The sequence below is a fragment of the Rhineura floridana genome, chromosome 4, assembly GCF_030035675.1.
Source record: "Rhineura floridana isolate rRhiFlo1 chromosome 4, rRhiFlo1.hap2, whole genome shotgun sequence".
NCBI classification, from domain to species: Eukaryota; Metazoa; Chordata; class Lepidosauria; order Squamata; family Rhineuridae; genus Rhineura; species Rhineura floridana.
In genome coordinates, this window is record NC_084483.1 from 122,439,590 (window position 1) to 122,466,151 (window position 26,562).

At 41.5% G+C, this 26,562-nt stretch overlaps 1 protein-coding gene across 1 annotated transcript; it reads right to left on the reverse strand.

Moving 5' to 3' along the window:
- Nucleotides 1-2,401: 2,401 nt before the first annotated feature.
- Nucleotides 2,402-24,335, reverse strand: RSPH3 (radial spoke head 3). Its single transcript, XM_061626102.1, has 8 exons — nt 24,202-24,335; nt 20,129-20,216; nt 16,746-16,887; nt 13,145-13,290; nt 9,492-9,695; nt 8,216-8,378; nt 4,234-4,320; nt 2,402-2,565 (listed from the first exon to the last, which is right to left on the reverse strand). The coding sequence occupies exons 1-8, from the start codon at nt 24,333-24,335 to the stop codon at nt 2,402-2,404; spliced, it is 1,128 nt and encodes a 375-aa protein (XP_061482086.1).
- Between the last annotated feature and the right edge of the window lie 2,227 nt (nt 24,336-26,562).

A 26,562-nucleotide genomic window follows, 5' to 3' on the forward strand; every position in this document is an offset into this window, starting at 1 on the left:
CAGTCTCAAACAGCTTACAAAATAATACAGTGTATATAACAACGAAACTGAGAAAATATAATACAATAAAATATTAAGCAAAACTATAATACAGTGTAATTAAGTAATTTTTCCAAGCTCTGAATTAAACAATAACAATTCTAAAAACCAAAAACATAGCAGCACATTCTGAAACATCTTTAGAGTCAGGGGCCCTTCCTTCTTCAACCTCCCTTTCGGCAAGGCACATCCTGACCCATAAAATACTACACATCACACCCAAATTCTGTCTTACAGCTACACAAATCATATAACACCTACTACTCATTCAATATCACTCACCTCATTTTACTCCCACACCTTAAGCACATCCACCAATACGCTGAAACACATAATCCACTCCAATATCCCCCACTCAGTCACCAACCACTATCACCAGTCACACCTTCCACTCGACAAAAATGTATTGCAAAAACACCAAGGAGTAGGGTTGCCAGGTTCATGGCCTGATCGTGATCCTGTATCTTTAGGAGAAGAGAAAGTCAGCCAAGTGCAGGTGTTCTTGCAACAGTGTAATGAGAAAAACCACAAGGTGGAATTCTCCCTTCCCCCTGCACAACTTTTAAAGATACAGAAGGTCTGTACAGAAGTTGTGCAGGGGGAAAGGAGAATTCCGCCTTGTGGTTTTTCTCATTACACTGTTGCAAGAACACCTGCACTTGGCTGACATTCTCTTCTCCTAAAGATACAGGATCACGATCAGGCCATGAACCTGGCAACCATAGTTGCTACACAAAAACCTGTAACTCAAAACGCTCGAGAGGCTTTTCACATGTAAAACATGTGATTCACCACTAAGTTATAACTGCTACATGCTCAAAATCAGGGGTGGCTAACCTGTGGCGCTTCAGATGTTGTGGAGTCCAGTCTCTATCAGCCCTAGCCAGCATGGCCAATGGTCAGGGGCTACAAAGTTTCTAGTCTAGCAGCATCTGGAGGACCACAGGTTCCCCATCCTTGATAGAGACAGGCATACTGTGATTTTCAGATTATTATAGAGGGATAAGTGGTAGTTTGGAACTCCACCTGAATTAAAGTTTTACTCCTGGCTATTTTTTTAATTCCCAGGAAAATCTTCTAGCTCAGGTGTAGGATTTGTGGGTAACAGCAATCTGAGTTATATCCCAACACAATAGGTGGTCTTCTTTTTCAATGTTAAAAGTTGTCCAGAGTGATTCTGAAAGAAACAGGTGTCACCCAAAATGATCTCATCATGACTCATGATGACTCATCATGACTATTTTCCCAGGGTGGGCAATCCTATACACACTTACCCATGAGCAAGTCCCATTAAATTAAACAGGCCTTACTTTGAGTAGACATGCATCAGATTGCCCTGTTAATGAATGTACACACAACTTCAGTAAGCCAGGAGGTGTAACAGCAAAGACATTCACTGAGAGGCATGTAATTTATGCTTCTAATGGTATTACTGACATCTAGTGGTAAAATATACTGACCTTCAGTGCAGGAATTTAAATGTATTTTAAATATAAGTACTACTTAGGCATGATCCAGCTAGTATTAGGCATTTTAATATCTCATCCATTTGAATGGGAATTAAACACATTCATTCTTAACAAGAACCCTGTTCCAGTGTTATTAGAACTGGGGCTATAAATAACTCATGTGGGGCTACAGGGCTGTGCACACTGACTTTGCCACCCAATATCCCCTTTGGTTCCACTTACAACTTTTGCATGTTCAGTGCAAAGGCCTGAAGGGGGTTTCTAAGCATGTTCAGCTCAATGCACCTAGAAGACTCTCCACTATCAGGAGCTTTGCACAATCAGATTTTCCAATCACAAGAAGGCTTCTAGTGCCCTCAACTGAACATCCTTAGATCATCTTTAGGCTAAACACATGAATACTGGAACTGGAGTTAGCAAAAATATGAACATTGGGAAGGGTGCAGCATGGGTGTATGGGGCCACATACCTACATAAGTTATTTAACCCTAGTTCTAATAATGTCTGAAAAGGGCACTTGCTATTGAATAATTGGAAGTAGAACGTAGTTAGTTTTGGCTGGATCATGTCATATCTTCCTTATCACAGGGCCCAAGCAGACATTACTTTAATTGCAAAGCCAGCAGTCACATTTGGTTTTTTTAAAAAAATACTTGGCAGGGGGTGAGGGTCCTGATTTTCAGTGGGACTGCAGTGCATGGGTCGGGAAGTTTTAACCTTTCCCTCCCCAGTTGTGATCCTAATGAAAACTTTTCATGTGGTGCAAATAGCTCTTTCAGTGTGATGATCATAATTATGATTATCATAATAATGTAAACTTTTTAATAGTACTAATAGTATCTTCCTCTTTACCTGATTCTTTGGAGTTTACGCACTTTAATTTATGACTGTTCTTAGGTATCTGCATGATCAGATATTTTAGATGCTGATGGTTTGCTTGAATCCTTCTGAGATAAATGGTAGGGTTTTTCTGATTTTTGTCGTCGTCGTAAGCGATTAGGAATCTGATTTACAACGAAGCCATTCAGCCTCTTTCTGGCCACATCATTAATTAAGCCTGAAAAGTTAGTTATTTTAAGTGAAAGTTTATCCAGTGAAGCATTTAGATAAATTTTTGAAGCTCCAGTCAGCAAGGCAATTGCACCAGTTCATTTTAGTACATAATTTATCTTGTCCATAAGGGTTCAGGGAAGGAAATGCCATTTGTAAAAGAATATATAGTTGATAAAACATACATAGGTCAGAAATTAAGTGAAAGAGGAATCACAGATCAAAGAAACAGGTCTGTATGTGCAGGAAAATGGAGATAGATGAAAGTGAAACCAGTTGCTAACTCTTTTTATCTATCAGCACCTTGGGGTTTTCTCTTGCTTTGGAGCTCTTTAGAAATACTGATGACACTAAAGAGATTGTCATAACTGCTTTTGCATGACTTGCTGAGCTTTAGATGTGTGTATCCTAAACAACAGCAGCACACACATTCATTCCTCCTAGCACACAGTGTACAGCAAATCATTGTTGAAGCTTGTGTCACAAGACAGAGGTTTGCTCCCCTCAGACAATTAAAGGTCCTATTGGGTACATAAAATCCCAAAAGCATGCCTAAGGCCACATCTGCGCTACACATTAAAAGCAGTATCCACCCTCTACTGGAAGATCTCTACCAGGGAGAGGCCACCATTCTTCTAGGTGATAGGTTGCATTGTTGAATTGCTCTTTCCGGCATGGGCCAGACATACTTAAATTTGGCTCAATTGATTTGAACACTCTTTCATGCTGCAATCAGTGGGATTTGAAAGTGTTTAATTCAAGTCAGTTCCTGCCTTTTTACTTTCCTATGTATTTAGAATTTCGTAAACACAGGAGTCATAGAGAAGGCAATCAAGCAATGGGCACAATCCAGAGCATACAGGCCCTATCTGCATCTTACATTTAAAGGAACATTATACCACTTTAAACAGTCATGGCTTTCCCCAAAGGATCCTGGGAACTGTAGTTTGTTAAGGTTGTGAGACCCCTGTTCACCTCACATAGCTGAAATTCCCAGAGTTCCTTGGGAAGAGGGATTGATTGTTAAGCCATTCTGGGAACTGCAGCTGGTAGAGGTCTTCAAGTAGAGGGTGGACAATCACCTCTTCAGGAAGTTCTAGCTCTGGGTTGCCTGAATTGAGTGGGGTTAGTCTATAAGGCTCCCTCTATATGATTCTGTGAAATACACATTTAGAAACAGAGGGTTGCATCCAACATTAGTCATGAACAGACCCACTGAAGCTAATGGACACAAATAACTTATGTCCATTAATTTCAATTGGTCAACTCTGAGGAGAATTTAGTTGGATACCACAATCATATATGGACATTAATTTAATAGTATTCTAGTTATTGGGCCTGCCAATGTAGGCTTTCCCAATGGTTTTAGAATCAGTCTCATTATTTACTGACAACATAATTGCACCATTTGGACACACTTAATAGAGACTTCCCTAAAGGGTTAGCTGTATTAACACTTCATGGATAATCTACAAGCTGAGTTTTAACAGTAAGCAGAAATTCTTGCGCTGATGGGACTGTGACTTAGTTCTATGTGGGTTACAACCCCAGTGTTCAATTTTTGGTTAATAGCTACTTGATGTCCCATTTGATCACAGCAATGTGGTTTTGCTAGTCTCTAGCCAGTAAGACAGTGCAGTAGCTAATCTTTACTATCTCTTTTCTACTAACTTACAGTCAGTCATTATTCTTCCTAGGAGTCTCTTCTCCATTCTCTCTTCTATGTAGTCCATCAAATATGGAAGAAATCCTTTCTCAACATCTGTATGACATAAGGGAGCAAAATATAAGAACAGCCGTTCTGGACCAGATCAAAGACCACCATAGTCCAGCATTCTGTTCATAGAGAAGCCATCCAAATGCCTCTCAGAAGCTGACAAGCAGGACATGACCCCAACAGCATATTATTTATGTTCCTGAGCAGTTGATGTTCAAGAGGCAGACTGCCTCTGATACTGAAGGTCATATATAATCATCATGACTAGTAGCCATCCGTAGCCTAATCTGCCATGAATTCATCTAACCCCCCGTTTTAAAGCTGTTTGAATTGGTGGCCATCACTGCATCTTGTGGATATGCACTGTGTGAAGAAGTACTTCCTTTGATCTGTCCTGAAACTCCCATTATTTGGCTTCATTGGATGGCCCTGTGTTCTAGTATTATGAGGGTGAAACACTTCTATCAACTTGTTCCACATCATGCATAATTTTATACATCTCTTATATCCCCCGACTCATTTTTTTCCAAACTTGAAAGCTCCAAAAATAACCTTTACTCATAGGGAAGTTGCTGCAGTCCCTTGATCATTTTGGTTGCCCTGTTCCCATCTGGACCTTTTCCAGCTCTCCAATATCCTTTTTGAGGTGTGATGAGTAGAGCTGTATGTGTGAGTACAGTATGTTGAGTGCAGTCACACCATAGATTTGTATATAAAGGCTTTATTTATTTATTGCATGTATATCCCACACCTTCCTCCAAAGGAGCCCCAGTTATATTAGCAATTATTTGCAGTCCCTTTTCTAATGATCCCCAATATGGAATTTGGCTATTTCACAGCTGCCTCACACTGGGCCAATGTTTCATTGAGCTATCCACCACAACCTCAATATCCCTTTCCTGGTCAAGCATTGACAACTCAAACCCCATCAGTGATATGAAGTTGGATTTCCCCCCCTCCAATGTCCATTACTTTACACTTGCTTGGATTTAACTACGATTGTCATTTTAAAGCTCACTTCCCCAAGTTGGAGAGATGCTTTTGGAGTTCTTTGCTAATCCTTTTTTGTTTTAACCACCCTTAGTAGTTTGGGGTCAACAGCAAATTTGGTCACCCCACTATTCACCCTCAACTCCAGTCCAGATCATTTATGAACAAGGTAAAAAGCACCAGTCCCAATATAGATCCTTGGAGGGCTCCATGATTTGCTTGTCTCCATTATCTTTTATTCGTGATGAAATATGGAAATGTAGGATCCCATTTCTAGTAAGGCACACTGTTGGCACTTAGAAATGAGAATAAATAATAACAATACTAAGGAACCAGTTCGATGCTCTTTGGAAGCATGGTTTATAAACCATAGGATTCTGCAGACCTCCCTCCGCTGCCACTGCTCATCAGCCAGGAGTTCTCAACTGAGGGGGGGGGTCATGAAAAGGGCATGCTGGGTGTGTGTCAGGGCATGTCAGCAGAGCCATGAATCTGCAGGATCTAAAGTCTCCTTCTTCCCCAGACATGCCCTCAAACACGTCCTGGGACTATGCCAGCATAGCTAATTCTCACCTATTATAGTCAATGGAGAGGGAGGGAAAATAAGAGAAAAAAAAGTGGAAAAAGCCAACCCCACCCTCTGCCCTGGCTGGCAGAAACCAGGAGGGCAATGGATGTAGCTCTGCCCCACCCAGAGGGGTAGGATTGCTCTGCCCATACTCATTATTTAGACTGGCATGCAATGTTGCTTTTTGTGCAACAGTTTGCACAAACTAAATTGGCAAAACTGAGGTGCAGCCGGATTCTGTGCACAATTACTTAGTGGTAAGTCCCATTCTGTTAAAAAAGATGTGTTGCCAACCAAGCCGAGGAGCATCTATCTTTGTAATCTCTGCCCCATTTAAGCCAATAGGTTTAAACCCACATTAAGCAGTGTGTCAATTGCAGCCTTAGGTTATACAGGTCTTTCCAGTGTCACTGACTGCAGTGATTACTGAGAAAACAGACAAGGTTGCTACTTAGAAACGAAAAGTTTTCTAAATTGCAAAATAAGAATCACAGTGGCAGGTTATATATTAAATTATATATACAGCTAATACAATAAAATGAGCAATCATTCCAGTGGAACATTCTCACTAAATCCCCTATGTCAACATATCATTAGAAATGTTCTCAATCTCATTTCTTTATATGACAAGAATTTCCCTAATGTCAGAAAAGGTTCAGTCCTAGATATGTTAATGAAGTAAACTTCACTGTGTTTAATGGAGCTTCCTCCCAGGTAAGTGTTCATCATGTTGCAGCATAATAGCACAATCCAGGATGGCTGGGAGATCTACTCCCAGTTAAGTGTGTACAGGATTGCAGCCTAAATGTGTCACCTGTTTCAGCTCCACTTAAAAAAGTCTGCTGATTAGGGACCTCCCCCACAAGTTCTCCATTCTTTATCCTCAATTCATATCCATAATTTGGAAACAAGCCGCCTTAATTATTGCAACGGGATTGCCCTTGAAAAGTGTTTGAAAAATTCAGTTTGTTTAAAATATGGCAGCTAAATCGCAATGTTGAGTGGAGCCTGCCATAGTGATCATATTTCATTAATATTAGAAGAGCTTCATTGGTTTCCAGTTTGATACTTGGAATAAATAGATGCTGCTATGTGTCTTTAAAGCTCAAAATGGTCTGAGATCAGGGTCTCCGAAGGACTGTCTTCTCACATGTGAAACTGCCCCCCCCCCCAGTTAAGATTGGCTGAGGCCCTTCTCTGGATTCCCCTGCTGTTGGAGGTTACTAGAGAGGCAGCCTTTTCTGTGGTGGCACCTTAGCTTTAGAAGTGCCTAGCTGGAGAACTTTGCCTGGTGTTGCTATTCTTGTCAATTAGGCACCAGGCTAAAATTCAGCTGTGGGAAGTGGGGTCAGGGTCGCTTACCTGACATCCTGTCACCCACGTTGCTGCAGTGTTCCGGGAGGGGGTGAGGTGATAGTGAGGCCAGTGGGATGCAAATCTTGTGTATTTGCACAGCACCAGCTCACTGCCACCTCTTCCTGGTACATTGTAGTGACACAGGTGATGGGAGGTCAGGTAAGAGCCACTGTCCTGTCCTACCAAACACTGCTGCTAAAACTATCCTGCTTCCTTGAGCTTTCAATTAACAACCACAGCTTATATGTCTCTATATGACGTTGATTTTACTCTATGTCACTGTTTCATTTCTTATGTAGTTTGTTTTGTTGCAGTATTGTTGATTTTATGGATTTCTATATTAGAAGCCAGCTTCAGAATTTCAAAATAACAAATGTAGAATCAGGACTTACAGTTCTTTAAATAAATAAACAAACCAAACAAAATTTGGAACAAGTGCTAAGCTCCTGTGCCAAGCTGGGTGGCCTGAAATATAGACCTCTTGTGCTGTCTGTCTGTTTGGGGGCTAGGTATCGCTTGCTCAGGTGATTTGGGCTGATTATTTACATCAGGTGGTGAACCTTTTTTGGTCCATGGGCTGCATTTTCTCTTGGTCTGCTCTCCTGGGGCTACATGCCAGTAGCGGGTGTGGCCACCCAACACTCTTGCATGCACACAAACATACACACTATGTATACACAGGCACACAGTTCCCCCTTCTCAGCTAATCCATGCAGAGCATCTGAGAAGGGGGGTTATCAAAGGGATTATTGCTCTGACAAGCAGGGAGGGGGCTAATTGCATCCCCATAAGGGTGCTGGGCTGAGCTCTAAATCTCCCCCCTCCACACACACCCAGCACTGTGTCTATTTTATTTACCTTTCTTTTTACCATCACCACCAAAATTGGTAGGATCTTGGGAGAGGAGCAGAAAAATGTGCTTTGGGGGGCTAATTCGGGTCTCTGGCCTGGGATTAACTCCCCCTGATTTCTGGGGTGCAGTATACCAAATTTAAATGTTTATGTGCATTGAAGAATGCCACTCACCTCTGTCTATGTGATCATAGAAGAAGCCCTTATTCCGAAGATTATTAAAGACTGAAGGAAGGAGGTTCGACAGGTACTGGAGAGCAAAAGCCCGAGCTGCAACTTTCTCTGCGACTGCTGAATTCTTTATATTGGTTGTCACCTGCTGTGTTTTACGGCGTTCCTTTAAATAATAATAAAAAGGTGCATGCAACTTCTAGTAATGTAGACATTTTCTGTAGGCCATAAAATATGTTGGGAATCTAAATAAATAAATAAATAGGGCTAACCTCCCTGCCCCATTTAAGTGCTGAGAAATTTGCTGAATCCGAAGAAGCAACAATAATAATCATATTAATTATTTTAATGAGATGATTTCATTATGAAGGAGCAATGTGTAAAGAAACTTTTTTGTGGGGCGTTGGCCAAATATTCAGTAAAAGAAAAATAATACAAGAAATCAAAATGGCTGAAAAAAATATGGCAAATTCAACAACATTTCTTCATCCCAATCCTTCAATTTTTTTTAATTGAGCAAATCTATAATTCATGGATGTGAAATCTGTGGCCCTCCAGATGATGTTGGACCCCAGCTCCCATTAGCTCCAGCCAGCATAGCCAATGCTCAGGAATGGTGGGAGTTGGAGGCCAGAAACATATGAAGGGCCTCAGGTTTCCCATCCCTGCTATAAAAAAACATGTATTTTTTGATTACTGACTTTGTATTCTAATCCACCATGTCTCAAAATGCCTTTGAGTGATGACACCCATTCCTGGCTGCTGGTAGCAAGGCTGCTGGTCTGTCCTTTGATGAAACAAGGCAGCTTTGTAATTAAGTGGTTGCCTGGTTACCTGTGGTGAGTAACAATTGCTCACCTGATAGCTGAGTTGCTGCTGCTTACTGGGAGGAAAGGGGAAGGGGAAAGGCAGCAGGGATATCGGCATGGTGCAAATGCCCCAGTAGAGCCAATCCAGTGCGTTTGCACTGCGCCAACCTCCTTCCCAGTAAACAGCAGCAACTCAGCTGTAGGGAGGTCAGGTGAGCACTGCCACCCCACCATGCCATCCACTTCTGGTGGAGATGGCCATGTCTGCCCTGGCTGGACTTGCTGACCCACATCACTAAACTTATGAAGGAGAGGCTCTCAGTCTTCCATATTTCACAAACAATCCCATATAACATAATCCTGTACTGAGGCTGATACCTGTATATAGAGAAGTTAGGCTTCTAAAAGAACAAATTCGTAAACAAGCAGCACCATGATTGGTGGCTACTTGCAGTTCACACCATCTATACCTTTTCCTCTTGGTGTCGTTTTTCTCGTTCTTCAAGGCGCTGCATTTCTGCTATCTCCGCATTGTACAGTTCCTGATATGCATACTGGTGTGCCTGAAGATTGGTTAGTTCCTCTTCTTCCATGACTTCTAGCAAACCTTGCTCTATGGTTTTTCCAACTAAAACTTCAACTATCGGTCTGACTTCAAGTTCAAAGTCAAAGAGCTGAGGATAAAAACCAATGCTTGTCAATGTCTCTCCACTCAAAGTCATGTTTTATGAAAGGGAACATAAATAATTTACTTCTGGACAATTTATGAGATTCGGGTGTAATAAAACTGACTTACCTTACACAGTTTTTGCAAGGATCACTAAGATAATTTATGTGAAGCAGGCTGAATACTTGCAAGTGGTGGAGAAATACTAATGCTAATAAGAGCAAATGCTATATTCATAATTATTGTGACATTATTTTGAACTTGAAACAAAATCTGTCCAGAAGAAAGTACAATATGAATAACAAAATCTAGCAGGGGGAGATAGTGGGCTGGATCCAGACTTAATCATGCTTAGAATAGACCCACTGAAATAATCATGTCTAAAGTTCTATCAAGGTTGAACTCATTCAGGGTCCCAGGGGTCTTAGACCCCTTACTTTTTTGAGAGCCAAGTCTCAGCAGGGTTCCTATGTCTCCTAGGAACCAATCAGCATGAAAGAGGAGTGCATTAGCCACTGAGATGATCCAACTGAGTGTCGATTGCAAGCAAGCCTTTATTAGTTTCTATTTTGAAAAGCTATGACAAGTTGTGGACGGTGAGAATTCTGTAACTGCAGAAGAGACAGTGAATCCTGATGATAGCATCCCATCTGCATCATCAAGCAGTTTGGTAGCAGCAGGAGATAAATGTGTAGAGATTGAATTCAATGTTTTCAAGCAATATATCTGACAGTATGTAAAGTTTAACAGTGATAGAGAAGCAGAAAGCAGTATTCAAACCTGGCCACTTTTAAAATATAATTTTAGATGGTTGAATAATCTCAAAAGGGGGTGCGGTTGTGAGGTGACGTGGCTGTGACTATCATGAAGGGACCCTGCACTTCGGAATTTGCCACTACACTGTTGATTTCTATTGATTTCTGTGGGTCACCTCTAAGCATGATTAGGTCCAACCCACTGTGCCAGCTGTTGTCAATTCTCTTGTCCAAGCATTACTTGGTAGCAAAATCTGGCAGGGTCAGATACCCTGCCACAATTTGCTACTTTTAATCCAAACCTGTCTGTAATCCAGGAGTAGCAAAATCCAGAAGATATCCTATCAGAGTAAACTACCTAGTTCAGGAGTAGTGGGTTTGTTGATCAAAGCTTGACATAAAATAGGCATGCCTCTATTTTTGCCTTTTAAACAAGTGTTTGTTTGTTTATTAAATTTATATCCTGCCATTCCTCCCAGAAGGAGTCCAGGGCAGCAAACAAAAACACTAAAAACACTCCAAAACATCTTAAAAACAAAGATATTAAAACATATTAAAACAAAGCATCTTTTAAAAAACATATTAAATCAAAACATCTTTAAAAACATATTTTTAAAAAAACGTTCAAAACATCTAAAAAAGTAATTCCAGCACTGACACAGACTGGGATAAGGTCTCAACTTAAAAAGCTTGTTGAAAGAGGAAGGTCTTCAGTAGGCGCCAAAAAGATGACAGAGATGGTGTCTGTCTAATATTTAAGGTAATGGAATTCAAAAGGATAGGTGCCACAACACTGAAGGTGTTCAGTGAACACTTCCTATGTTGTGCAGAACTGACATCCTGATAAGATGCTATCAGCAGGAGGTCCTAACCTGCAGAGCATAGTGATCAGCTGGGTATAAAGGCCGGGGGTAAGATCTTTCAGGTATACTGGTCCCAAGGTGCATAGGGCTTTTTACACCAAAACCAGAACCTTGAACTTGGCCCAGTAGCTAATGGGCAGCCAGTTCAATTCTATGTTATTTATTTATTTATTAGATTTATATCCTGCCCTTCTCCCAGTAGGAGCCCAGGTCGGCAAACAAAAGCACTAAAAACAGTTTAAAACATCATAAAAACAGACTTTAACATATCAAAACAAAACATTTTAAAAAACATTTTTTAAAAAGCTTTAAAAACAACTTTAAAAAAAGGTTTAAAAACATATTAAAAAGCAATTCCAGCACAGATGCAAACTGGGATAAGATCTTTACTTAAAAGGCTTGTTGAAAGAGGAAGGTCTTCAGTGGGCACCAAAAGGATAACAGAGATGGCGCCTGCCTAATATTGAAAGGGAGGGAATTCCAATGGGTAGGTGCCACTACACTAAAGTTAACATGTTGGTGATACCCTGCCCCAGTGAGCAGTCACACCACTGCATTTTGCACCAGCTGCAGCTTCCAGACCAACCTCTGGGACAGCCCCACATAAAGTGCATTACAGTATTCCAACCTGGAGGTTACCAGTGCACAGACAACAATGGCCGGGCTATTCTGGTCCAGAAATGGTTGCAGGTGTCTTACCAGCTGAAGCTGGTAAAAGACACTCCTAGCCACTGAGGTCATCTGGGCCTCTAGCAACAAAGATGGATCCAGGAGCATGCCCAGACTACGGACCTGCTCTTTCAGAGGAAGTATGACCCCATCCAAAGCAGGTAATTGACCAATTATCTGAACTTGGGAACTACCAACCCACAGCACCTCAGTCTTGCTAGGATTCAGATTCAGTTCATTGGCCTTCATCCAGCCCACCACCAAGTTCAGGCAGAAGTCTGGGTATCATCAGGGTACTGCTGACATCTCACCCCAAATCTCCTGATGACTGCTCCCAAGTGCTTCATATAGATGTTAAACAGCATTGGGGACAAGATGGTACACTCTGACATCCCATAGCACAACTGCCAGGGAACCAAAAGACAATCACCTAATGCTGTTCTCTGAAAACGACCCTGGAGGTAGGATTGGAACCGCTGTAAGATAGTGCCTCCAATACCCATCTCACCAGGTCAGCTCAGAAGGATACCACAGTCAATGGTATCAAAAGCTGCAGAGCGATTGGGTAAGAATACAGGGTTGCTCTCCCCCTGTCCTTCTCCTGAAAAAGGTCTTCCATCAGGGCCCTCAGGGAGCAAATTCTGGCAGTGAGTAAGGGCACTGTTGGGCTTCAGTAGCTCTTATTGAGCATGCTGGGCTGATTTATACATGCAGAGGATCTACCTCTAACAAATTATTATAAGGAGGTAGGTAGGCTGGGTAGTGATTTTCTTTTATGCCTCTGTGTTAGGTGATTTTGCGCCATAGACTAATGGCAAAGAGGCAAATGCTAGCATTACCTTTGCTCTGTTTGCCAGGGCTCAATAAAATTGTCACTTGGCAGCATCTGATAACTGCGCTGTGCTGTTAGTTGAACCATATAAGCATATAGTGCTTTTTTGATATGTGTACTGAACCCAAAGGGACAATTAAATCATATATACTTGGGAAGCATTTTGTTAATAGCAAAGGGTAATACTTGCATCCAAACTGTCCCAAATGCTACTCCATTCTTCCACTACTGACTTTTATTATGTAGTGAATGCAGAACATTTTTTAATGTCTTCATATAGGGGGATATTTTTAAACTATTAAGGTGGTTGTCTCAGTATTAATTAGACTCTTCATACCTCTCCTTCTTCTACTTGTGTAGCTGCATCAGCCCCAGTCTTCTGTGGAATGAAGAGTGGGCTGCCTGGTCTTAGCAAAAAAGCATCTGTTTGACATTCTATATCCACTTCAATAATGCGGTCTGCAATCTCTTCCAGGTACAGTTCTGAAACAATGACACAATGAGGACTATTTTTAGGGGGCTCCAATTCTCCATTATTCAACATGTTTTCAACTCAACATGTGTCCCATAAAATGTACCAAAACAGCATGTATTGATTCCTCTTTTACCTGTTTGTTTCACTGATATCCCACCTTTCTTTCATAGAACTCAAGGAGGTATATACAATGAAACAGGAAATGTAGAACACAAAAATGCACAAATCCTCTATTCAGAATTACTGTTAGTGCCATAGTTTCTAGAAGAATTGATGGGCTGGGAACCCCAGCATGGTGCCCATGGGTACCATGCCCCCCTCAGGCATTCCCCTTGGTGCCCACCAAAGGCCCCTGCTTCTCTCAATTTGTATTTTTAAAAAAATTGGGCTCCCTTTTTTTGGCTTTTGTTTCATTGGAAGAAGTTGCCTTTCTCTCAGTTTCTCATTTTTCCAGTCTTAAATTCAATTCTCCACATTTCTGCAGCAATTTGTGAATTTTTTTAAAAAAAATCTTAATGAAAATTCTTAACCCTTTACTGTGAATTTCTCCTGTTAAACACATTTTTGTAGGCAGTTTTGACTAAAGTATACATTTTTGCAAGCGATTTCTTGTAATGTAATTCATTTTTCTGTGTTATTTTAACTCATATATTCATTTTTTTGCACACTTCCCCTAATTTATGTTTTTTTCTTTAAAAAAAAATCTGGTTGGTAAACTGCATAGCAAAATTCAAATAGGTGTGAATTTTGAAGGATGGCTGTGTTTTGGTTCCCATATTGTTTTGGAAACTGCAGATTTGATAGATTTAATTTTTCATCCATCCCTTGCTCACTCTGACCAGGACAGAAGGTGGAGAGTAGCGTTAAATTCTTCTTCACTATGCCGGCTCAAGGCTGGTGTAGCTGAAGGGCCCAAGAATTGAACCTCTCATGGCTCCACCTTCCAAAAAAACCCCATTCTAGGGCTTTCTGCTTAATACTGCCAGTGGTAGTTTCCCACCCATCTGGGTGCAGCTGAGCTGCAGCAGTGCCCTGCCCCACACACACACCAGGGTGCCCCTCTCTACTGGGGGAGGCTAGGGGTGAGAGTCTCCTATGCACCATTCTACTCTCCCTCAGCCACCAACATGGAAATAGCTCTCTAAGGCTGCAGTCTCTAATGTACACTTTCCTAGAGTAAGCTTGGTTTCAACATGGCGAGACTTTATTCTGAGAGAAAAGGCACGGGATCTGTCTGCATAATGCTTTACAGAGGCTAAGTATTATTATCCAAGCTCAAGTTGTCGGAGGAAAAGTAAACATCCTAGTGCCTGATCTCCATATTAGAATTAGAATAATTTATTGAAGGCAGGACACACCCACACCAGCCATTTATTTCTCCCTCCTTCCATTTCAGAAACAAACACATTGCTTGCATTTGACTTCAAACATGCAAGCTCAAGACCAACAGCCCAGCTATTTTCCAAGAACCCTTACTAAGCTCAGTGAGATGTATTTCCTAGTCAGTATGCTTAGGGCTGCAGACTGACATTGAAATAGATGTAAGGTGAAACTTTAAAAAAGCAACACAAATCGATTGCAAGGTATTAAAAGGGGGAACGCACAACCAGACAACCTATCTATATTTTTTATTTATTTATTTATTATTCGATTTATTTTGTTTGCCCAGGCTGGCAAACAAAAGCACTAAAAACACTGTAAAACATAATAAAAACAGACTTTAAAATGCATTAAAGCAAAACATCTTTAAAAACATTTTTTTTAAAAGCTTCCAAGACATCTTTTTTAAAAAAAGGTTAAAAACATATTGTTTTTTTTTAAAAAAAGGTTTAAAAACATATTAAAAAGCAATTCCAACACAGACACAGACTGGGATAAAGTCTCAACTTAAAAGGGTTGTTGACAGAGGAATGTCTTCAATAGGCGCTGAAAAGATAACAAAGATGGCGCCTGTCTAATATTTAAGGGGAGGGAATTCCACAGGGTAGGTGCCACCACACTAAAGGTCTGTTTTCTATGTTGTGCAGAACGGACCTCCTGATAAGATAGCATCTGCAGGAGGCTCTCACCTGTAGAGCACAGTGATCGGCTGGGTATATAAGGGGTAAGACGGTCTTTCAGGTATCCTGGTCCCGACCTGTATAGGGCTTTGTACACCAAGACTAGAACCTTGAACTTGGCCCGGTAGCAAATGGGCAGCCAGTGCAATTCTTTCAGCAGCGGCGTGACATGTTGGCAATACCCTGCCCCAGTGAGCAGTCTTGATGCTGCGTTTTGCACCAGCTGCAACCTCCAGACCAACCTCAAGGGCAGCCCAACACAGAGTGCATTACCGTAATTGAGCCTAGAGGTTACCAGTGCATGGACAACAGTGGTCAGGCTATTCTGGTCCAGAAATGGCTGCAGCTGTCTTAGGAGTCAAAGCTTATAAAAGGCACTCCTAGCCACTGAGGTCACCTGGGCCTCTAGCGACAAAGATGGATCCAGGAGCACCCCCAGACTACAGACCTGCTCTTTCAGAGGGAGTACAACCCCATCCAAAGCAGGCAACTGACCAATTAGCTGAACTCGGGAACCACCAAGCCACAGCACCTCCATCTTGCTAGGATTCAGACTCAGTTTACTGGCCTCAGTTTATTGGCCCCAGGCAGCGGTCCAAGGCTTGTACAGCCTCACCCAATTCAGATGTTACAGAGAAATAGTGCTGGGTATTATCAGCGTACTGCTGACACCTTGCCTCAAATCTCCTGATGACCGCTCCCAAGGGCTTCATATAGATGTTAAACAGCATGGGGGACAAGATGGTACATGATGATATATCCCATTTTCTTAAAAAAAATGAGAAAAAACAAAAAATTAAAAAACTATCCAATTTTTAGTTGAAAATAAGGAAATCATGCTTCCTTCACCAGTCCAATTTCCACCATTTTGATTGCTTCCAGGAATACAGCATTACTACACTGTCTGTCATCTCTACAAATATTTCTGTTTTAAGTGTGTGGATCAGGAGTTGGGATGGGCAAATTGGTCAATTTTGATTTATCTCATTTTCTAATTTTCCTAGTCTTAACTTCAGTTCTCTCTATATTTACAGATCAGTGAGCAATTTTTTTAAGTCCTCGTGAAAATTCATCAGCATTTTAGTACATACATTTTGTATGCAGTTTTGCTCAATATACACATTTTTGCAAAACAATTTCCTCTGATATAATGCTATGTTCACTAATACATGCATTTTTATGCATAATTTACCCTACTATGTGCATTTTGTACACACTACTTGGCTGGAGAACTGCACTGAGAAATTTGGAGAAGTGTAAATTTTGAGAGCGGTGTATTTTTTTGGGAAAGTGCAAAATAGGTAGGTTCATCTTCAAATGCAAACTGAACCAAAATTTCCCCCCATCCCTAACAATGAGGCAAGGATTTTAGTTGTCAATTATGGGCCTGTCTGGTGCTTTACCTGACTGCACTTCAGAACAGCTTTGGACAGTCTCAGCCGCTGGAGCACGGACTTCGAGCTCTTCCTTTGCTCGCTTTCTGGCAAGCATTTTCCGGTGAGCTTCTCGTTGCTTCCGAATCTCAACAGGATCAGGTTCCGAACCCTGAAAAGTAGGGTGGGATATTCCTCTGCTATTTTAAAATGGTGTTCTAAACTGGACAGTAGGGATGTGAAAAACTGGATTTTTTTGGCCAGTAAACCAAACACTTTCTTTTAGAGTCTCATGCCATGGATGGAATCCAAAGAAAACCAAACGTGCTTCACCAGTAAGTTTATTCCTCACTGGCTAATCAGGCCATATGCATATGTACATATTAACAACAGTAAAACAACAGCAAAGTAGGTATATAGGAAATACATGAACATAATAAAATCTGTTTGTAAAATATTCCATTGCACAATCTCAGTGTATGTTAACCTATATTGTCATCTAAACAATAATTGACATCTGCTTCCCCAAACCCAATCTGATGACTTTGGCTGTCCCATATTATGTGTAGTAATCTGTATCAGCCAGTAGAAACAGAAATATATATATATATATAATTTTTTATTCAATTTATATCCTGCCCTTCCTTCCAGAAGGAGTCCAGGGTGGCAAACAAAAACAAAACACTTTAAAACATCATAAAAAGACTTTAAAACATATTAAAACAAAATGTCTTTAAAAACATATTAAAAATAAAAAATCTTAAAAATATCTTTAAAAAGCTATCCAGCACAGACGCAGACTGGGATGAGGTCTCTACTTAAAAGGTTTGTTGATACTTAGAAGGAAATTGCTACTGATCCCCACAATTAAGGGCTCAAGGTATCAAGTCCTCAGCTGTAGATATAAGGGGCATTCCACTGATAAATGGACCAGATCCTCTACCATCAGACATCCCGCTGAGCAATATCTAGCCACACCATACTGAGCCCCATAGCGTCCCTTCACTTCCATCAGTTGCAAGGAGTCATCTCAACTCATGTGAGTGAATAAGGAACAAATATGGAGGCACCTTTCCAGAAAAGGTAGTGAAACCTTTGCATATTGTATTGAAGTGACACTCAGCCACAAGTGCCATCATGGTCTGAGTATGAAATTCAATCTATTGTCTAGTGACTTCCTCTTGGGCACTTCCATAGCTCACATAATCAAGCAAGCTGGCAACAAGCCCAGCGTTGAGATAAGTGAACACATCAGAGCTGCCCAAGAATCCCTCCCCATATTCTCATATACCAAAAGAACCAGAGGTGAGGCCAGCTGGAAGACTATCTTAAGCCAAATAATCTTATAGTTCATATAAACCTACTTAAATCTCACTGCCAATGGAACACACAGTCTTACCTGATGCATACGTATCAAGAATTAAGGGCCAAACTAGACATGATCTTATCTACAGAGTTGTGTGTAGTCCCCTCCCCCAATTGCCCCAACCTGGATGGGGACCCTATCATGGGAGGGGGGGATTTTAACCCTTCCCCTCCACTGCAGTCTTCATCAAGATTTGCCTGAAGTTTGCACTGCAAAAAATGGGGGACTTATTTCCAAGTAAATAGGCATAGAATTAAGGTCAATGGGACTTAAATATAATCTTCATTCAGTATGTGATACTAGAATTTACTTCAACATCCGTCTCCCAAATCACAGAAATTGGAGAGTTCTGGTAAAATAATTCCCTCTGATTTCAAGCTTTACCTCTCAGTCACAACTAAGCTCTTCCTCCCCAAGGGAGGTAACTGTGGAATCCCTTTATACTTCCAGCACATACTAATATGTTCTAAAGGAGCATTCCATATTCCTTAAATATGTTTTCCTCAAATCATTTCTTATACAAGCCCCCTTTATCTGACATGTAGCATTCCTCTGGCTGTGTACAAAGTAAACTAAGCTTTTCCTGTGGCTATAAGTCATGCTGACTATATATTGCCTGCAGTATCAGAGTCAGTATGAAGCTGAATGCCAGTTGCTGGGGAACTTGAGGGAGAAAATGCTCTTGTGCTCTTATCCTGCTTGTTGGCTTTCCATGGGTGTCTGCTTGGCCACTGTAAGAACAGAATTCTGGACTAGATGGGCCTTTGGTTTGATCCGGCAGGGCTTTTAAGAACATAAGAAGAGCCTGTTGGAATAAGCCAGTGGCCCATCTGGGACCAGCATCCTGTTCTCACAGGGGCCGAAGGGAAGCCCACAAACAGCACCAGAGCACAACAGTACTCTCCCCTCCTGTAGTTTCCAGCAGCTAGTATTCAGAAGCGTACTGCCTCTGACAGCGGAGGTAGAACATATCTATCAGGGTTGCTATCCGTTGATAGCCTTCTCCTGCACGTATTTGTCTAATCATCCTTCAGCTCCATCCAATTTCATTTTTTGTCTGTCCCTCAAATCAGTCAATAGATCTTTTGTTCTTGTAGCCAATAACAAAGCATCACTATGGCTTGGGTCCCACTCCCTGTCTCCAGTAGGGAAGAAACAGAGTAAATACTGTACAGAAGCCAAACATGTCAACATTCAGCATTTTCTAAGGGTGGCTGGGTCCTCTGAAGGGACAGTACTGTTATCTTCACCCCCTCTCTTTTTGTCAATGTAGCCAGTTGGGGCACTGGAATTTATACAAGGGAGCACATAAAATTAATAGAGGGGTATGGCGAAGCAATGGCCACCCACAGCTCTTTTTATGTTCTTACGTTAAAATGTGGGCCTGAAGCCCTAAGGGATGATCAAGAAGGCTATTCCACATGACAACATGCATACATACCTATATTTCATGTAGTTTCACAAGTCACAAATATTTAATCTTACCATTTCAAATAATCACTAAGGATGAAATGTAGGTGTTAATTTAAAAATGTACCAATTGCCACTGGATGCAGTAAAGTATACTGTATATAAATAGATTCAGTAAGATTTGGGCCTGGACCTCACATAGAGTGAAAACTCTTTATAAGACAGGGGTTGGGGAGCAAAGGATGCACCTGTGATATAGGGGTTCTGCATTATATTGAAAGCTGCTTACAGTATTTTACTTGGGGGATATTCGAATCTGTGGTACAGTGAGCTGCACTATAACAAGGTTCCACTGCGTAGGTACATCACTTAATATATCCACAATGGATGTACTCTTGATGACTGGCAGCTCACTTGGAAAGCATTGCATTTGATGCAATGTGAGGCAAAAGGAAGACTCTTGTCTGCAGTGGTAAAGCCCATTCACATATGCAAGTCATCACTTGATGCTGAATATGAAGATGAATGTGTGAACCTGACAGCATTCTCTGGGATAAATGTGTACATTTTGAGTCATAATTTGGTTGCCTTCTCATGCTCAAGAAAGATATAAAGATTTATGTAAAAAAGGACCTACCCAAGGTAATGTGTGAACAGCATATGTGTTGCCTCGAACCACTCTCCGATCATACATGAGATTCCCATAGCGGACTGAGCCTTCTTCACTGAAATACATAAAATTAAGAGGGGGGAAAGTTCAGCAGAGTTTGAAAGGATGTTAACCACATATTTATTAGATGGAGTAGACTCTCCAGGCCCCACTTCCTCTCTATTTACACCCCTTCTCCTCAGGCCTCAATCCCTCAGTGGCCCTGTTTTGCACCATCCTTGAGTGTTTTTGCCTGGCTGCAATGTGTCCTTGAACTCTGATAATGCCTCTCGGTTGCCTGGATGGAGGATAGAGAGGGATGCGTGAGCATGTGTAGAAACTAGCCAACTGTACAAGCGTAAAATTAGTATTCTGCCCACTTTTGCCTCAGGCCCCACCTACCACTGGAGTGTGGCCCCCTGAAGGTTGCCCAAAAGTGAATGTCACTCTCAGACTGAAAATGGTTCCCCATCCCTGTGCAAGAAAGACCCAGAGAAGAACAAAATGCATCAACAGCCCTTAACATTACCATGTGCATGGTAGAGAATACTGTATTTACCAACCTGAAAACTTTTAAAAGCATAGGAAGCTGTCTAGACAAACTATCTGTCCATCTAGCCTAGTATTGCCTACTCTGGCTGCATCAGATGGAAATCTTTCACCTCACCTGTGTCCTGGTCCTTATTGCAACTGGAGATGCCAAAGACTGAACCTGGGACATTCTGCAAGTAAGGTGCGTACTCACCACTGAGCTATTAACCCTCCCAAAGAGTACCTGAGTGCTCCTCATCTGTAAGGCTACCTCCACTCCCCACTGCCTTTAGTACTCAGCTAGGATGGGCAAGAATTTTGATTCATTTCTCATTTCAAACTGAATCTATCAAATTTGCACTTTCCAAAACAATATGAGAACTGAAATTCTCACTCATTCAAATTTTACAATGTAGTTGGCGGACTAATGTTGACAAAAATGCGTGTTAGGGGAAAATGAGCATGAAAATGAATATATGAATGAAAATAACATGCAAAACTGCATTATATGACAAGAAATTGCTTGGAAAATGTGTACATATGGTTGAAACTGCTTACAAAAACGTCTTTATTGGGAGAAATTCATATTAAAATGCTGGAGAATTTTCATGAGGATTTTTTCTTTAAAACAATCATAGATTTGCTGCAGAAATGTGGAGAACTGAGTTTGAGATTGGGAAAATGAGAAATTGAGAGAACTGATATTGACAGATCTTTCCATCCCTAGTACTCACATTATATTAGGTTACTTCTAAGGGATAGATTTCTCCAGAATAATCGCAAGACATTAATATGGGCAGTAACTCCATTAAAAAGTGTTGAACTGAATAATGTTTTCCCCGGCTTCTAGGGCCATATCCATACAATACATTTAAAACACTATTATACCAATTTAACAGGCATGGCTTCTCCCTAAACAATCCTTAGAACTGTAGTTTGTTAAAGGTACTGAAAGTTGTTAGGAGACCTGGATTCCCCTTACAGAACTACAATTCCCAGGGTTCCCTGGGAAGAGGGATTGATTGTTAAACCACTCTGGGAACTGTAGCTTTGTGAGGGGAACAGGGTCTACAGTTCCCAGGATTCTTTGTGAGAAGCCATGACTGTTTCAAATGTTATGATAGTGCTATAAATGAATGGTGTGGATGTGTCCTAGGCAAAATGAAACAGTGCGTAGGCTATTCTTTCATCTTTTGCACAACATGAGCAAAAGCAATGTTAAAGTGAATTAGTGTGTCAGGAATCCAAGATAATTTATTATGTATATAGGTCCTTGGACTTTCGCAACTGTAGTAATATAATATCGAAGTCTATTTTTTTTAAAAAAGAAACAATGTATATAAAAAAGATTTCTTCTGTACAATAAAAGCACCCCCTGTGCTTGTCAGAAGCTGGGGAATTTAGCCAGTTCCTGTCAGTAATTCTGAATGGAGCCTTGGATAATGCAGCTCTAAGGTGAAGCCCTACATACAGTGAAGTGGGAGGTGCAGCCTGCCTCATCCTGTGAATGCAGGTTTTACTTGGGAATAGGTTCTACTGTGTTCAATGGAACTTATTTCCAAGGAAATGTGTGGAGGATTGCAGCATGAGTAACCACATATAAGGATCAAGTTGCACAGCTGAGGCTCCTCCTGAATCTGACCAAAAGAGCAAATTCTCAGCCTCTAATTGGTAAGGAGGCAGGAAGACAAGAAGATAAGTTTGTCCATGGTGTTGGTGAACAAAGGATATAGAGAAAGGCTGGTGCTGGTCTCAGAAGCAAGTTGTGGAGGAGTGTTCACCATCTGAGATCTGGCTGCTAGTCAGTGTAGACCAGGTATGAGGAAACGGATGCTCTCCAGATTTTGCTGGACCCCCACCCCCATCAGCTCCAGCGAGCATCCCATGGTCAGAAATCATGGGAGTTTAGGCCAACAACATCTGGAGGGCCACAGGTTCCCCATCCCTGGTATAGACAATGCTGAGCTACATGGATCAATGGTCTGATTTGGTCTAGGAGCTTCCAATGCACAACTTATGCTATGTCTCCTTGAATTGTTGTTCTTCACTTTGCTGCTCCAAGAAGGTATTGAGCTTATGGCAGCCTTTGCAAGACCAGTTTTCTTGTAGAGATGAAAGTACTGGCAATGAGTGGTTTCTGTATTAATTCTTTTATTTACAGATTTACAGGCTCTACAAGCATTACAGGGGAACAGAAGTGGAGACAGAACCAAAATCACAAATTCCACAGCAGTGCCTCACAACTGCCCAAACTGGCTTCAGCTTTTTTTACCTTGCATGCAGACTGGTCAAACCATTTTCCCAGCCTCCTTCCACCCAGAAATGTGGTAAATGTGAAATCTGAGTTGATCTGATTGTTATTTTACATCCATTGTTAATAGTAAGCCACTTCAAAGTGAAAGGATGTTGCTTGAGAATTGTCATGAACCAAAATGCTACGTAATAAGGAAAATTGAGTAGCAATTGGGCATTAGCAGAACAAAAGCCATCTTGAAAATTCATGCCCATTAGCTACAGGGCCAGGTTCAAGGTTCTGGCTTTGATATACAAAGCCCTATGCAGCTTGGGAACAGGATATCTGAGGGACTGTCTTACCCCTTATATATCCAGTCATTCACTAAACTCTGCAGGTGAGGGCCTCCTGCAGATACCATCTTATCAGGAGATCTGTTCCACACAACATAGGAAGTGGACTTTTAGTGTTGTGGCACCAACACTTTGGAATTCCCTCCCCTTAAATTTTAGCCAGGTGCCATCTGTTATCTTTTTGGCGCCTATTGAAGACCTTCCTGTTTCAACAAGCCTTTTAAGTAGAGACCTTATCCCAGACTGCATCTGTGCTGGAACTGCTTTTTAAGATGTGTTTAAAGTTGGTTTTTAAAGATGTTTTTCAGATGTTTTGTTTTGTTTTAATATGTTTTTAAAGATGTTTTATTTTAATATGTTTTAAAGTCTTCTGTTTTTAAGATGTTTTAATGTGGTTTTAGTGTTTTTGTTTGCCACTCTGGGCTCCTTCTGGGAAGAAGGGCAGGATATAAATTTAATAAAAATAAATAAATAAATTCAGCCTGTGTTTGGTTGCCCTGCCAAAACATTTATCCTAACAGAATTAGAAAAGCACTTGAGGAAAGAACTGGGAAAGTTTATTTCCCGTTTCCTTCTCAAAGACACTAGTCTTATTTAGCTAACAAAAATATCCTTCTTATTCTGTGGCATTATCTGTTTCACAAGCCAAGCCTGAGAAAGAGAGGTTGTTGTGCAGACCCCTAGTGATCTATTTGAATAACCTATCTCCTCATGTAACCCATCCTCCTTGCCATAAGATTCCCAGATGTCTAGATGAACCCCAGCACTGACAGCAACTTTTAGAGACAATAGCCAATAGATACTGATGTCATGTAAGAAGATAAAACATAAGCTATTCTTAGTGAGCCTTTAGTAATCTGCAGTTTCAAGATCATGGGTACCTGGAGTACCTAGATAAGACACCAGCCACCTAGAAAATATTACGGTTAGGCACTGTTACTCACTGATCACTGGTTATTGAGGAGTCTGGATATGGTTTTCTTCTGACAGGCACAGCTCGGGGGCGGCTACTATAGGAGTAGGTTCTAGTAGGTGCTGAAGCATCACCTTGGGTGAAAATCACTGAGGCTGTGGTCATGCTGAGATTTAGCCTCTCTTGGTTCCAATAGAGTTAGCAAAGACTTCGGGGCATTACAGAACAATCCTCCCTGCCCACTGTTGCTATGTGATGTGGGATTCCATCCTAAACAATGGTTGCCAAGGTAAACTGATGCTAGGCTAGGCAGTTCTGCTGGTTACTTGGAACTTCAAGTCAGCATTCTGAAACCCTCCTAGACTTTTCATGTTAAGTTTTAAGCAGGGCCATTTAATATTCTTCTCCCCCCAAGTGTATCTTAGGCTGCACCCCTGTACGCACTTATCTCAGTTTGAGCCCCATTTAACTAAGTGGGACTTACTTCTGAGTAGACATGTACAGGATTGCACTGTTAAATATGGCAATGCTGAAAGGTGACTCAAGATATTTGATACCTGAGGCAGAAAATCCAAGCAGTGCTCTTCACAGTGACACAAATGTCATAATTTGCAGCCTGTTAATGGTACATACTTCCAGTGCTTTGTTTGGTACAAAATGAGGTGCTAGTACTCATATCTTTATAAAGATGTTGTGTGTGGAAGCACAAAATGACTGCCATGGGCAGCTAAGAAGGAGGTAACAGTACTCTGGTCCCAGGCTATGGTCTGAAGGCACATGAGGCCAGCTCCCTGCTGAAGCTAAGCAGGGTCAGGTCAGTGCCTGGATGGGAGACCGCCTGGGAACCATATGTAAGCCGCTTTGGGTTTCTATCATGAAAAGAAAGGCGAGGTATAAATGTAATAAATAAATAAATAATGCTCTGTAGTGGTGAGTACTGTCACAAAAAAAGCACTGCTTCCACCAAAAGTCTGTTGTGGGCTGCCTGCCTAATGCGAGAGCCAGCTCTGTGCAGCAGCTGTTGCCTGCCATAGATTGCTGATAAAATAATTTTTGTTTTAGTTTTTATCAGTGTTTTTAGACCAGGGTCTGAGTGGTGCTACATTATATATTGTATTTTATATAGCGCTATATTGTATTGTATTTTACTTTGTGTTGGTTTTTAAGTACCAGTAGGTATGGACACACAAAAAAAGTCTGTTGTGGGCTGCCTGCTTAATGGGAGAGCCAGCTTTGACAGTGATCTAGTCTCATTATGTAACTGATATTTCCATAAAAACACTAGAGACATGTGGCACCTTAAAGCCTAACAAATACATTATGGCATAAACTTTCATGGACTCAAGCCCTCTTCATCAGATCCATGAAGTGTTATCTTGGGTAACAGGTATATATACTATCTGTACACACAGCAGTGGTGGGGGTGAGGAACTGAAAACAGTGAAGTCAGGGGGATATGAAATCCAGATTTTCTACAGTTCATTTTCCTCTGACCTCACTGTTTACACCCCCACCCCTAAAAAAACACAACTTGTACGTATTAAATGCCTATACAACCCAGGATAACACTTCATGCATCTGATGAAGTAGGCCTGAGTCCATACACACTTATGTGTATGTGTATTGACACATATAAAGTCAGAGCACCTAGCGAGGGAGCCTGCTCCACGAGCTAGAGGGAGCCCCAGCTGACGAAGCGTCAAGGCGAGTTAAGCAGCAGAGTGAAAAGAGGGTAAGTAGCTCCCATTTATTCCATTATTTAATTGAATTAAAACAGCTCAGAGAAATAAGCAATAAGGGCAGCCTAAGCAATAAGGGCAGCCTAAGGTCACCCTGAGCTAGGAGCCAAAGCGTCAAGGCCCCAGCTGACAAAGCGTCAAGGCGAGTTAAGCAGCAGAGCGAGTTCGGCAGCAGGGCGAGGAGGCCAGGGCCCCCCACTCTGCCCTTCTGTTCCCTGACCTCAACTAAACCACAGTCTCCAACCTATTGACGTAATAAACCTCAAACAAAACTATGCAGGTAAGAAGCCAGCAGGCGTGTGGGGGCTTTCCAGTGTTTTGCACAGCCTGCAGCATGTACGACTATCTGCCTGTTGGACAGAAGTCGTGGGTGTGCTCTCGGTGCAATGAGCTCCTGGCTCTCCGGGAACGACTTCATTTCCTTGAGGCCAAGGTGGCGGACCTGGAAAAGCTGAGAGAGGCAGAGAGGTGTGTGGAGGAGGCCTTCAGGGACGTTACAGCTGTGTCCCACTTCCATTTTCTGAAGGAAGACTTTTTGCCTCTAAGAGCTTCCTTGACTTTGCTCGTTAACCATGCTGGCATCTTCTTGGCCCTGGCGGTACCTTTTCTGATCTGTGGTATGCACTGCAGTTGAGCTTCTAATATAGTGTTTT

Bases quoted from the DNA above. Each gene is read 5' to 3' on its own strand.
- RSPH3 (XM_061626102.1), bottom strand. From the start codon at position 24,335: ATGACCACAGCCTCAGTGATTTTCACCCAAGGTGATGCTTCAGCACCT. The intron at 16,888-20,128 runs GTAGGTCCTTTT...CCTACTTTTCAG, and splicing joins CTGTTCACACATTACCTTGG to GGTTCGGAACCTGATCCTGT. The intron at 2,566-4,233 runs GTAAGTTAGTAG...CTAACTTTTCAG, and splicing joins AGGAAGAATAATGACTGACT to GCTTAATTAATGATGTGGCC.